Source organism: Phodopus roborovskii, unplaced genomic scaffold (assembly GCF_943737965.1).
Source record: "Phodopus roborovskii unplaced genomic scaffold, PHOROB, whole genome shotgun sequence".
NCBI lineage: Eukaryota > Metazoa > Chordata > Mammalia > Rodentia > Cricetidae > Phodopus > Phodopus roborovskii.
The window spans coordinates 2,091,977-2,105,089 of record NW_026126407.1 but is presented as its reverse complement, the minus strand read 5'-3'; the positions used below and the strand labels follow the sequence as shown (position 1 = coordinate 2,105,089).

General features: G+C 47.5%; 1 protein-coding gene across 1 annotated transcript; it reads left to right on the top strand.

Annotated features, from left to right (window-relative positions):
• The first annotated feature begins 450 nt into the window (after nt 1–450).
• On the top strand, nt 451–12,875 carry Tmem98 (transmembrane protein 98). The gene is made up of 7 exons (XM_051179805.1): nt 451–581; nt 2,566–2,749; nt 4,986–5,117; nt 6,382–6,415; nt 8,251–8,366; nt 10,667–10,726; nt 12,058–12,875. Exons 2-7 carry the CDS (start codon nt 2,619–2,621, stop codon nt 12,263–12,265), a joined length of 681 nt encoding a protein of 226 aa, XP_051035762.1. The 5' UTR covers nt 451–581; nt 2,566–2,618; the 3' UTR covers nt 12,266–12,875.
• The last annotated feature ends 238 nt before the right edge of the window (nt 12,876–13,113 follow it).

The window sequence follows — 13,113 nt, the reverse complement described above, 5'->3', positions numbered from 1 at the left end:
AGTCTTAGGTCAGGTCACTGATTCACTGTTAGCCCTGAGCCAGACTCTCCCCAAGAAAATGCATGCTGTGTGTTATTGATCCTGACTCCTACTCCCAGGAGGAGGGCACTAAGGCACAGAGAAGGGAGGTCGACTAGCCCAAAGCTAGTGAGTCTCTACAATCAATCTGCAAAGAGCAGGCTAGGGCAGCGACCTGGCACTGCATGTGGAAGCTCCAACCCTATCCCTGGATCGCCAGCTGGAAGCACAGTGGGTGTGGGCGCATGGCCCTCGCGCCACCCTCCTGCCCTGGCCTCCGTGGGTGCACGTGGAGGGGTTCTCCCGTAGCCAGTGACTGTCTCCCAGCTATCCCGGCCTCGGGCGACGCCAATCCCCGGGCAGCCAGGAGCCTGGCGGGGATGGCGGCGCCTGGCAGCGGGGTATTTGGGTGTGCTGGCTGGGCCAGCCCGCCGGGGGGTGGATCTGGGTCGTCGGCCCGCCCGCGCTCCCGGCATGCCCCGCTGCTGGCTGCTGCGGGCGGCACTCGGACTTGGCCTTGGGGTGACTGCGGGGATCCGGCGCGCTCCAGATCCCCAGTTGAGGTGGGTGAACACGCGGGCTGGGAGGCCGGAGGACTCTCTGCGGGCTGCCCGGACCCTGCTTTGTTCCTCCGGGCGGCGGATGCGGGTGCGGGGCAGCGCACAAGTTGGGGATCAAACTTGAGCGCGCACTTAAGAGTGGAGCCAGCCTTCTCTAGTGGCGGCTGGCAGGGCCAAGGAAGGAAGAGAGGATCAAGGAGTTGAATCCTGCTGGGTTTAGAATTAAATGGAGGGGGAGGGAGAGAGGGAGATGGAGCGAGAGAGATAGAAGGAGAGAGGAAAAGTCACCGAAATAACAGAGAACACACAAAGAAAGAGAAGCGCACAAAGAGGAACGCCCACACCGAGGGATCGCAAAGGAAAGCTGAAGAAAAGTTCAAGAGAGCACAGACGCTCAAAAGAAACACTGAAAACTATTGGAAAAGAGGGAAGAGGAAGGCAGGGGGAGGCTTGGATGGATGGGGGCATGGGGGAGGATGTGGGAAGCCTGGAGAAGGGGTTACTGGAGGAAAAAGTCTAGAAAGGAAGACATGAGTAAGGATAGAGGAAAGAAAAATGTTAACATGGATATACAAAGACCGTATAGAGTGTGTCTAGACCCTTGTACCGCTCTCTTCCTGGTTTCCCAACAGAGGTACAAGATGAAAAAAAAAAAAAAATCCTTCTGAGAGGGCAGCCTTGGAGACCCCTGAGGAGGTGTCCTTGGCAATTTAAGCCAGTAAAACCCCCATCCTGCTTACCCCATTCCCAAGTCTGTGAATGAGGCTTTTCTAGAAAGTATCATGCAAATGTAATCTCTTTACTGTCCAAGCCTGCACACAGACCATTAACACAGAGCAGAACCCTTCTTTCCCACCAGTTCATTAACATGGGGGAGGGGAGTCTATCTTCTCCTCTTTAGTCTTCAGAATTTAGTGTTTGTTGCATTGTAGATAATCAATATATGCTCCCTGAGTGACCATCAAGAGAGTTTGCATCTTTGGAGACATGGCAAATGGAAGTGATGGACCATCCTGGGGTCATAGAGACTGCTAAGGCAGAGCATTCCTTTTTGTAGGCGAATAAACTAAACTCAGGGAGGGGAGGAGACTACTCAAAGAGATACTGATGGGAGGCCTGAAAGAATGCCATGAAGGGTACTTCCCCAAGGTGCTCTGGCTTGAGTTTAACATACACTGATAGACCACATCACTTATCAGTAAGTAATGGCTCACATATAGGGTGGTGGTCCCATAGAATTATATTATGTAATGACATCATAGCTGGTCTTAGTTTGTGTAAGTTTGATCTGGGCGTTTCACAATGACCACAACACCTGGCATTACATTTCTCAGAACAGAAGCCTGTTGTTAAGCCATACCTCACTGTTGATGTGAAAGACCCTCCTGGATGGTGAAAGGCAAGACATACTCCAGTCAGAACCCATTGCAGAGTTTTCATTCTTCCTTAGAAAGGACAAGGAAGGTGACTATTGATTTCAGTTTAGGCGGGGGTGGTGTCAGCTGGCCAGCTATGTAGACTTGGATAAATTCCTTAACCTTCTGGAACCTCAGTTTCTTTATCATAGAGATGCCAACACCTGCCTCATAAAGCTGTTTGGTAGGCAAGTTAACACACAGAGTGGCTGATACGGAGGACGACCTCCTCATCAAGCACACCCCTACCTTCTGCTCCCATTGTGGTATTCTTTCACTCGCATGTTTTGTAGTGTGAAATCATCAAAATGCTGGTACAAGTGTGTCCCAAGCCTCAAAAGCTATCTCAGTCTAACTGGAAGATAGCCTGTCATAAAGGAGAAGGGAAGTTTGAGCATGGGATAAGATGCATGTTGCTTTCGTCCCTTGGGTTTGTAGGTGACTTAAGGGACTGTAGGTGACTCACTACCCTTTCCATCCTCAATTGCTTTTTCTAACGGGGAAGACCTAGTCGCTCCTCCCTCCTTTTTCCTTTTCTTTACCACATCTTCTTGATGTTCTGGTCTCTCCAGCTTCCACCTGCTCCGAGGATGTGAGTGGACTATATTTGGGAGCTGCTGGAAGCATGGAGACTGTGGTGATCGTCGCCATAGGTGTACTGGCCACCATCTTCCTGGCCTCATTTGCTGCCTTGGTGGTGGTTTGTAGGCAGCGTTACTGCCGGCCTCGAGACCTGCTACAGCGCTATGACTCCAAGTGAGTAGACTGTGATAGGGAGGGAGGAGAGCTGAGCACTGACAACAGAAGCCAGAGGGACAGAAGCAATTTGGTGCTGGGCCACTTCAGCTCAACCTGTTCTCTCTTAAATGGTTCCTTTATATAGACTTTATGAAGACCAGAGCTTAAGGACATTCCTTAAGTTGGGCAGTGATGGCACACACCTTGAAACATTTTTTTTTAATTCATCTATCTATTTTACATCCTGGTCTCAGCCTTCCCCCATCCTCTCCTCCCAGTCCTCCAACCCCGCCTCTCCTCCATCCCTTCCTCTTCTGTCTCCATCCAGGAAAGGCATGTCTCCCATGAGTATCAACAAAACATGGCATATCAAGTTGCAGTAAGACTAAGCACTTCCCCATGTATTAAGGCTGGGCAAGGAGACCCAGTATGAGAAGTAGGGTTCCAAAAGCCAGCAAAAGAGTCAGAGACAGCCCCTGTTCCCACTGTTAAGACCAAGCTACACAACTGTAATATATATGCAGAGTGCCTAAGTCAGTCCCATGCAGGCTCCCTGGTTGTCCATTCAGTCTCTGTGAGGTCCTATGAGCCCAGGTTAGATGATTGTATGAGACTTCCTGTGGTGTCCTTGACTCCTCTGGCACCTTTCTCTTCCTCCTCTGCAGGATTCCTAAACTCCACCTAATGTTGTTTGTGGATCTCTGCTTCTGCTTTCGTCAGTTGCTGAGTGGTGCTTCTCAGATGACAGTTGAGCCAGGCACCAATTTGGTCACAAGAGATGACCAGTTCAGGCTACTTATTCACTATGGCTAGGAGTCTAAGTTGGGGCCCTCCCTGTAGACTCCTGGGAGATTCCCCTGGGTGGTACACACCTTTAATCCCAGCATTTGAGAGGCAGGGGCAGGAGGATCTCTGAGTTTGAGGTCAGCTTGGTCTATAGAGTGAGTTCTAAGACATACAAACAAAACAAAATAAAAACAACATTCCTTAAGAACAATAATATCCTGAGACACCCCTTTTTCTGTTTATTTCAGACACAGAGAAGTCACTGAATGTTTTTGCCTGACATGAAAGCCCCATCTTTGTGATGCAATGCTGGTCACATAGTTTGTCAGGAGACGAGCCAAATCCTTTTTCACCCAAAACTTTGGAAATGGAAATGTGATGTCCACACTCAGCCACACACCTAAGCAACAGGTGTTCCAGATCATGCAGTGCTAGCATAGCCTGTCTCCTTCATCATGCATTGTTATGTGAAGTTGATTTTGCAAGCAAGGTCAGCTTAGGAATTTTGAATGGAGAGGTCCATAAAGGACATGAGCAACCAACCTTAAGCTTCTTATATTTCTTGATCTTAACTAGGTCAACATCTCTGCTGAGTGGCTGAGTAGTTAACAACCTGTGAATGCCCACTTAGATTCCCTCCCGCCCCAAGGCTCTGCTTTGCAAGGAATGTCTCTGCAGTTCAGGTTCTACAGAACCCTGTTGTGAAGGAGGAGGTAGTTTTATTCAGAGGGGAGAGGTGGTTTCCAAGAGTGATGTTGTACACACAGGTAGGTTTGTGTGATCAGAATGTCAACCCTTCGGTGCTAACATAGGCTTGAAGGGGAATAAAGGAAGATCACTTGTTCTGTGTAAGACTTCTCTATAATCATGCTATCTCTGCTTGTTCTCCAGCTGTTTAGCTCGTCCTATCTCACTTGCATTTTGGCCTGCCTTCTTGACTCACTGTTTAGCTGTGTGCCTTGTCTTGTGCTATGGGCACATTACGATTAAGTCTCTATTCAGGACTAGTGGCCTCTCCTCTAAATTGTCTATGCCTTTGTCACCATAACCAAGTGCATGAGATAACTTAGTATAAAGAGAAAAAGTTACTTTTGGTTCATGGATTTAATGATTCTGACCCACAATAGGGTAGACTTATTGCATTTAGACATCAGATGGTGCTGCCATATAGGAGTTTGTGGAGAGGCAAACTGCTCATCTCATGGTCAGAATGCAAAAAAAGAGGTAAAGGAGAAAGCCAAAGTTTCACAATCCCCTGTAAGGTTCTGCCTCAAAGACTTAAAGTCCTCCCACTAGGCTCCACTCCTCAAGGACCCACCTCCCAATAGTACCATCCTAGGGACCAAGCCTTTAACACATAGGCCTTTGGGGGGACATTCAACATCTAAACTATAGCAGTGGCTGTGATGAGAAGAGGGTCAGCCACAGGCACTTGTCATGAGACACTAACAGTGACCATTCCTTTTAGGCCCATTGTGGACCTCATCGGTGCAATGGAGACCCAGTCTGAGCCCTCAGAGTTAGAACTTGATGACGTTGTCATCACCAACCCCCACATTGAGGCCATTCTGGAGAATGAAGACTGGATTGAAGATGCCTCGTAAGTCCCAGGGAACTTTTGCTTTCTAGCCCTTTAGGATGGCAAAGGAACTTCTGGGTTCCTTTACTGGAACATTCCACTGTGTATCCAGAACTCTTCCCCTGTCCTCATGGTGAGGGATGTCAGTATAGGGCATGACTGTTTGTTCTTGTACCATCCCTCTGACTTTGTAGATTTGAACACCCAGGCAGTTAGACCTGTGGCAGACATAATTATAAAGTCCCCCAGTGTGGTTGGGTTATTCTTGGACTGTCCAGGGATTTTGAGTCAACTCCAGGTGGCCTTTGCTTTCAGTGTCCTACAGAGGGCTGTCTGTTCAACAGGACTGCGTTTTGAGAAGTGTATGCCACTTCCTTTCATTATCCCTTTATCGTTTTGTTTTCTGACATACGTTTATGGGACACTATAGACAGGTATGGGGCCAGGCCCTGTGGTTGTCAGAGTGACAGGGAGATAGAATTGCACCAAAGTCAGTGTCACAGAGAGTCTAGGGGATCTCAGTGCATGAGGAGTGGCACAGGGAGTCAGCAGTGTCTAAGTCTGCCTGGGGTAAGAAGATCAAGGTAGCTTTGATGAAGCATGTCCCAGAGGGGTGCCTTTTAAAAAAACATTTTAAATTGTACTTAATGAGTTTCATGTTGACAATTTCACAGTGTATGTAATATATTTTAATCACATTCACCCCATAACCATTTCTTGTACTCCTCCTACCTCTATGATACCCTTCTCTTCTTAGGTAGTCCCCTTATACCTTCTTTTATGTCTTTTATATGTGCGTGCGTGTGTGCGTGCGTGCGTGCGTGGGTGCGTGTGTGTGTGTGTGTGTGTGTGTGTGTGTGTGTGTCCTACTTAGTTTAACTATGGTTGCTTACAGGAATTATTTATAGAAGTGTGGCCATCCCAAAGTGGCTACACCACTAACTAACGAAAATGTTTCTCCTTTATCCAACAACCATTAACTGCCTATGAGCCATTATGGAGGGTGGGTCCTCATAAGCCCCTCTCCTGAATGGGTGCTTTTTGACTTGAGTTTACCGAAAGAGGAATTCACCAGGCTGAGTCTAAGGGAGAGGGCATGTGGATACACTTAGATATGAAATGTTGAACTTGGCAGGTGGGGACAGAGCTGAGTAGAGGAATGGGTTATTCTGCTTGGAGATGGTGCCTGCTGTGGTCACTTGGTGCTGGCTGAAGAGCAGTGGGGGTAGCCAGAAGGAGCTGGGTTCTTTAGGGCAGCACTGACACTTTCCTCTTGTCTTCTTAGGGGCCTCATGTCCCACTGCATCGCCATCTTGAAGGTAATACTCTGATTTTCCTGTGGAGCCAAGGGTGGCTGCTGGAGCACCCCTGGTGTACATGGAGTTGACCTTGCAAGCAGCCCTTGTTAGCCTCCTGCTGTATTTCTACAGTCTGCTTCCATCTCTCCCTGTTGGGTCTGTTTTACTTTAGCATCCTAAAAGCTCTCTTTAGGCTTTATCTCTCCTGGTCCTCCTAACTGTTTTACTTTAGCATCCTAAAAGTTCTCTTTAGGCTTTATCTCTCCTGGCCCTCCTAATACAGTGATCTGTGGGAAGGACAGCTTGGGGGATCACCAGTAATAATTTTACCAACCATGGGGAAATCTGGGTGTCTGAGGCCATGGAGCTGCTGAATCAAATGAGGTTCCAGCCTCTCTGGCCTCCTTTGTTTATTAATACCAAACTCAGTCCATGGAATGCATTCTGAGTTCGGGTTTGAGTTATTGGAAAAATCTTCCTTGGCTTCTTTGGTGACAAGAATCAGACAAATGGAATAATCAGAGTTAAAAAACAAAACAAAACAAAACAAAAAAACCAAAAACCCACACTACAAGTTCTTCCACTTGGAGGCAGACTTTGGTTTTTGAAGTCCCGAAACCTTTGGAAAATTACATTCAAATTGCACTTTAGCTATTTTCATAGTTTCGGCATTCATTTCTCAACTCTTGCCTGATATAATCCGTCCTAATAGAAAAATAATAACATGCAAATGTTTAACAAGATGCAAATATGGGTTTCTGCACGTCAGTAACCTTATCTCTTTGTCTACTCATTATTCAAGATTTCAAAAGAGACAACTTGGGTTGTCTCTAGGGTCACTCAGTACAGGATATTAAAAAGCTCTTTATCTGCCTCTTCCTTGGCTACCTCTGTAGGAAATTGTTGCCTCAGAGGCCGGAAGCTCCTTGGGTGTATAAATATGGCTGCACATACAGATATCGTTGTAGACACAGATAGCTAGGTACACTGGCTGGAGCAATAAATCATATTACATTTCCCTTTGCCCAGCCACAATGTGTCCCGGGCTTTGTTTTGCCTTTTTCTTTCTCTCTTGTTTTTATCCATCAGAGGGAGAGGGCCCCACTTCTTAGATTGGGGAGCTTGGATAAGGAAAAGGGCTGCTGAGGTTCCTCTTGAGACCCCAGAATGCCTTTGCTCCATTATCTCCCCTGAGTATGAAGGGAGTATGGGTCCTTGCTCCCCAGTGGCCTCCTGGGCTTCTTCTGCTTTTGTTTCCTAGCCCTGAGTACCAGCAGGTAATGGGGCTCTCTCTGCATGGGAGACTACAGGAGGAGACAATAAGCCTTGGAGGTGGCTATCAGTGCTGGTGGAAGAGGAGGAAACCCATTTTGTCTTTGGCCTGCGTTTCCCAGGGCCCTTCCATTATCACCTGGACAAACAGTAATAGTACCAGACCCTCAAAAATTGCCAAACTAGGCACCATTATTGGAGAATGTACCTAAAGAGAACAGTTACCCTTTGTTCAGCCCCATTTCTGCGGTTCCCCACTGGAGATATTATCCATTTGGAAGTCTAAACCGAGAGGGGAGGGGATAGAAAAGACTCCTTACAAAAATGGCAAAATTAGAGCACATGATTTTTCTTAGATGGATTAGTCCTCATTGAGCTGAAGTCCTGTCCTTGATCTGAGCTTCCCCACCCCCAACTATTGGCTTTTGCCTCTTTCCACTCCATTTCCTCTCATCATTAGGGTAGAAGCTTTGTGGCAGTGCCCAAGATGGGGCCAGATTTGTCTTTGTCAGGGTGGTAGAGCTCTTGGCATGGGGTGGGGAGCCGGGTCACCCTCATCACCTATTACCTCCTTGTTATATTAGATTTGCCACACTCTGACAGAAAAACTTGTTGCCATGACAATGGGTTCTGGGGCCAAGATGAAGACTTCAGCGAGTGTCAGCGACATCATTGTGGTGGCCAAACGGATTAGCCCCAGGTGAGTGGTCAGTGGCTGTGAAGTCCCATACTCCACAGGGGAAGCTGAAAGCTGAGGTAGCCAGCAAGGGTAAGCAATGCTGTAAACCAGTAGGCCTGTCTCCAGTCTCAGCTACCAGATCACCCAGTGTATACAGAACAGCCCAGTATTCCTAAGGCACAAGTCCTTTTTCTTTTCTTTTTTTTTTTTTAAGATTTATTTATTATGTATACAGTCTGCATTTACCCCTACATGCCAGAAGAGGGCATCAGATATCATTATGGATGGTTATAAGCCACTATGTGGTTGCTGGGAATTGAACTCAGCACCTCTGGAAGAGCAGTCAGTGTTCTTAACCTCTGAGCCATCTCTCCATCCCCAGCACAAGTCCTTTAACAGCTCCGAGATAACTGGCTGACAGTCATCAGCTCCATGGTGTCCACTCAGGCTCTCACCTGGTCAGCCTCCCATCCCTTGCTACACTGTGGCTGTCAAGAGGCACATTTCCCACTGGCTCCTATGCTACTATCTCCAGTGACTTCCCAGCCATGCCCTTAGGTCCAGCCTGTTAGCTATACTGGGGACTAGTTTGAGGGATACCTTCCTTTCATGGTGGCGCTCATTTGCTGCTTGGGCCCCAGCCTAGCACTGGGTGGGAGGTGAAGCTTGAGAACATTCAGACCTCTCGAATTCCAGGCTGTCTGCAAAATCCCTTGTGGGAGGCACCCAGCAAGAGTGCCAGTCAACAACTACACCCCCTCAGCTGAACCGGACTTTGCAAAGAAAAATAAGGCCCTTTTCTTAGAGCAAAAGGCAGTGCTAAATGTGTGCTACCACCCGGTGGCTGGTATGTGTGTTTGCTGTCAAATGACCCGTTCCAGGAAAGTGTTCTTATCAGTCACCTGACCCCCCTGGTGCCTTGAATGGCCTCCAGTGTGCATTCCTGGTGCCTGGGTGAAATCATAAGCAACCAGCCTTTTCTGTCTAGAGTAAGCTAGTAAAAGCCCAGGAGGAGCAGCCTGTAAGATCCTCTGAGAAAAACAAGACTTGGCATACTTGGACTCTGTCTAGGTAGTTCGAGGAGGTGAGAAAGAGAGGGAGGATGCAAGCCAGAACAGCTCCTGGCTCTGGAGATGCCCCGTGGGTGTACCTGCCTGGTTTGCACCAGCCTCTGAAGGAGACACCCCCACCCAGGCTGGAGCTCATGCCAGACAGAGCCCTCCCACCCCTTTTAGACTGCACCGCCCTCATCAGCTGGATGCTTCCTTGTGCTTTTTGTCACTTCTGAGATCCACTCTCAGGGCCTGGATGGCCCCGAGGTGCAGGTTATAAACAGGGTGCTGAGATTTTTGAGAGGGGACACAGATAACAGTGTGCCAAGGTGAGTGTGGCATTGCCAGGAGGGTAGAGCTCTCTGCAAGTACCTGGGACCACCTCCTTCATGTTTCTTGCCAGAATTCTCGTTTTCTTCATTCTCACTCTGGCTGATATTTGTCCCCGTGTCCTTCCTGTTTTTATTTTCTCTATCTGCTACGATGATGATTTATTATTTCCAGGAGAGTGGCGTCTGCCTTGGGCTCTGCATAGAGGGAAGGGGCTAGCTGGGACAGATGCCAAGGACCACCGTACCTCTGGCCACAACTTTCATTCTTTTCTTTTTATCAGGTGATCCGTGGGAGCAAAACCTTGCCCCCCCCCCAATCAGAACAGGTAGAAACTTAAAAGATTAGTCATGGACTATGCAGCATGGAAAAGACACACAGCAGAGTAGTTTGAACCCACATTAAGCTGTAGCTTTTTTTTTTTTTAAGTGCTCTATGTCACTGTATTAGCATCTCTTAAAAAACACAAAAGTGAGAAATAGATTATTTGAAAAGTGGGATGTTCCCTAATTCCACCCTTCCCAATTTGGGAATGTAGCCACCATCAAATGACGAACATTCCTGTAGACCTTCCCTCTTGCATTTCACAGCTTCGGTTTATTGTTTATATTTATATATGCAGAGGGGTACAGCGTGCTGCTGCTTGCCGATTACCTTTTACATTCAGCAGTAATCCTGAGCATCACTTCATATGTATGACTTCACACGTTTTAACCATTGGAATGAAGGCAAAAGCAGAGAGCAGAATATTTTCCAAGCAGAACCTGAAGTCTTTCTGTTAGATTCTGTCTGGGTATGCAGAAGCAGCTAGAGAAAGGACCCCAAGGAGTGAGTGTGTAATGCCAACAAAGAAGTCTAGCCTGAGGATGGGAAGTAAGGAGGGAGAAAAGGGGATGAGAAGGTGAAATGTTGACAGTTGTCCTTATTGCCTTCCCTCAGAGTGGATGATGTTGTGAAGTCAATGTACCCTCCACTGGACCCCAAGCTCCTGGATGCAAGGTGAGATGGGGAGGAGGGCCCACTCATCTTGTCCCCTGTCAGGATCGCTGTTATCAAGCCTGCCAGGTTGACTGCCTAGCTCGTTTAAAAACGATCTTTTCTCAGATTTCCAAGGCCACCCTGACTTTAGGTTCATCCCCTTCCATGTCAACACTGAGTCGAGTGTCAACCAGTGAGTCGAGCCTGGCAGGTGATAGAGCCCAGACTTCTTTCTGAATCCCTGAGATGAGGAAGCAAGTCATCCATCAGGCTTGGATGTGCATGCTTATCTCTTACCTGGCTATGCTAACTTGGCCTCCCTGTCCTTCACTCCCTATTCCTCCCTCTGATCTTTGGACTCAAAAAAACAAAACAAAACAAAACAAAACAAAAAACCAGCCACACCTTGCTGGAAGCACTGCCCAGCAGGGCTGTGGTAAATCCAACAACAGGAAAATGTACTGTGTCAGCCACAGTGGAACTCAGTCCCCATCAGGCATCACAGGAACCTCTTTTCCAGACCCTCCTCCACTCCACAGAATGCACTCAGCCCTGCTGAATGAATGTAAACCCATTAGATACCTCCATTAGATTTGTGAGATTCCCATGAGTATGTTGTGTGATGGTCACCAGGTGGCCAGTAAGTCAGTCATGACATGTCTGCTGTGGTGGTTTGCCTGCCCTGTCCCTATTGCTGCTCAGCTTCTCCGTGGAGCCCTGAAAACATCTGGCACTCTCACCATATAAAAATAATTTCATAGTGAATCTTTCAATCAAAAAAAAAAAAAAAAAAAAAACCACCCATGGAAATAACAACAACAAACAAAACCCTCCTAGATTTGATTTTCAATTACATTTTCTTTAGCATTGAGTAAGCCAGCCCTGGGCTTATTGATTTGTGATCAATAAAGGATGTTCACTGGAGAGGGATATATATATTGCCCATCTTTAAGTGGGCAGCAGTTGGAGATCTGCTCATCCAATTGACCACATCCAAGCTGTTTCATAAAACACCCTTCTGGGAGCTGTTAATGCATGTGTTGCTGAAATCCGCTTCCACCGTCTTGAATACATTTACCAGGCACAGCTCTCCCGTTTCCCCTTGGAGTTTTGTCAAGCTCATCAAGGGCTCCAAGACAGTTAACCTCCTTTAAGCCAGCAATCGCCATGTATTTCAGTGTGGATCCATTATGTTTCATAACTGCCCACCTTCCAGGAAAGGGTCTCCAGTTTGGGGAACACTAATATACAGTGTGCATCCATTTGAGCTTTTGTGCAAAGTTCCCCATTTTCTACAGAGCCTGATTTCTCTTTCTCTTTCTCTCCCTCCCTATCTCTCTCTCTGAACCTAGGACAACTGCCTTGCTCCTCTCCGTCAGTCACTTGGTGCTAGTGACCAGGAACGCCTGCCACCTAACAGGGGGCCTGGACTGGATCGACCAGTCACTGTCCGCTGCTGAGGAGCACCTGGAAGTCCTCCGAGAGGCAGCCCTGGCTTCTGAGCCAGATAAAAGCCTTCCCAACCCCGAGGGTTTCCTGCAAGAGCAGTCGGCCATTTAATCTGAAAGGCTCCAGTCTCTGCCCCTGCGTGGCTCTGCTGAGCCTTCCACTTCCTGTAGATTTAGTTGTTCTCTGGAGTTCTGGCATCTAGCCCTGGGTGCAGAGTAAAGCTGAGAGCCTCATCCTGGATGCCTTTGCTGCAATGGCAACCAGTGGCTGGAGAGTGGCAGTGTAATACCACAGTTAGGGGAGATGCTGTTTACCTCTCCAGCAGAGTACAGGAAGCTGCAAGGCTCACTGATAGATTCAGTTCATTTAATGTTTCCAAGAAAACTGAGTTGCCTCGAAGAATCAAGAGACTTCATATTAGATTAGGATTTCTGGCTTCTGAAAATCAAGAGTGGCAACTCAAATCTGCATTATGGAGAACAATCAGAACGGAGCCCGGATTGCCTCTTTGGGTGATCCTTGAGCTCCCCTTGCTGGTTTGTGTTCAGTACTCTATCCCTGAAGCATCCGAGCCTCTTAGGCCCATGTGTCTTCCCCTTTCCCTTTTTGTGTTAGAAGCTGAGGAATACCAAGTTGATTGTTTCTTTTTTGATCACTATGCCTGCAATTTTACTTTACAACCACTAGGTGATTAGTAAATTTGTTCTTCTGTTTTCCTCAAGGGTATAGTTATTGAGTCAAGTTTATATGTGGGGTATATGGCAGAATGTGTGAGAACTGAGGATTGAAGGAGAGAGCCTGGGAATCTTGAAGGTGCTCTGTGTGTGTGTGTGTGTGTGTGTGTGTGTGTGTGTGTGTGTGTGTAAGGAGAGTCAGGCACAAGTGATGACACCACAGTGAAGGTGTTTTCTCTTTCAGTGGTGACGTCTTCGTGCCCCTTTGTTTCTGGAATCCGTTTA

Excerpts from the sequence above, each read along its gene's own strand:
- Tmem98 (XM_051179805.1), top strand. The coding sequence starts at position 2,619 with ATGGAGACTGTGGTGATCGTCGCCATAGGTGTACTGGCCACCATCTTC. Across the intron at positions 2,750-4,985 it reads CTACAGCGCTATGACTCCAA|GCCCATTGTGGACCTCATCG; the intron begins GTGAGTAGACTG and ends CATTCCTTTTAG. Across the intron at positions 10,727-12,057 it reads CCCAAGCTCCTGGATGCAAG|GACAACTGCCTTGCTCCTCT; the intron begins GTGAGATGGGGA and ends CTCTGAACCTAG.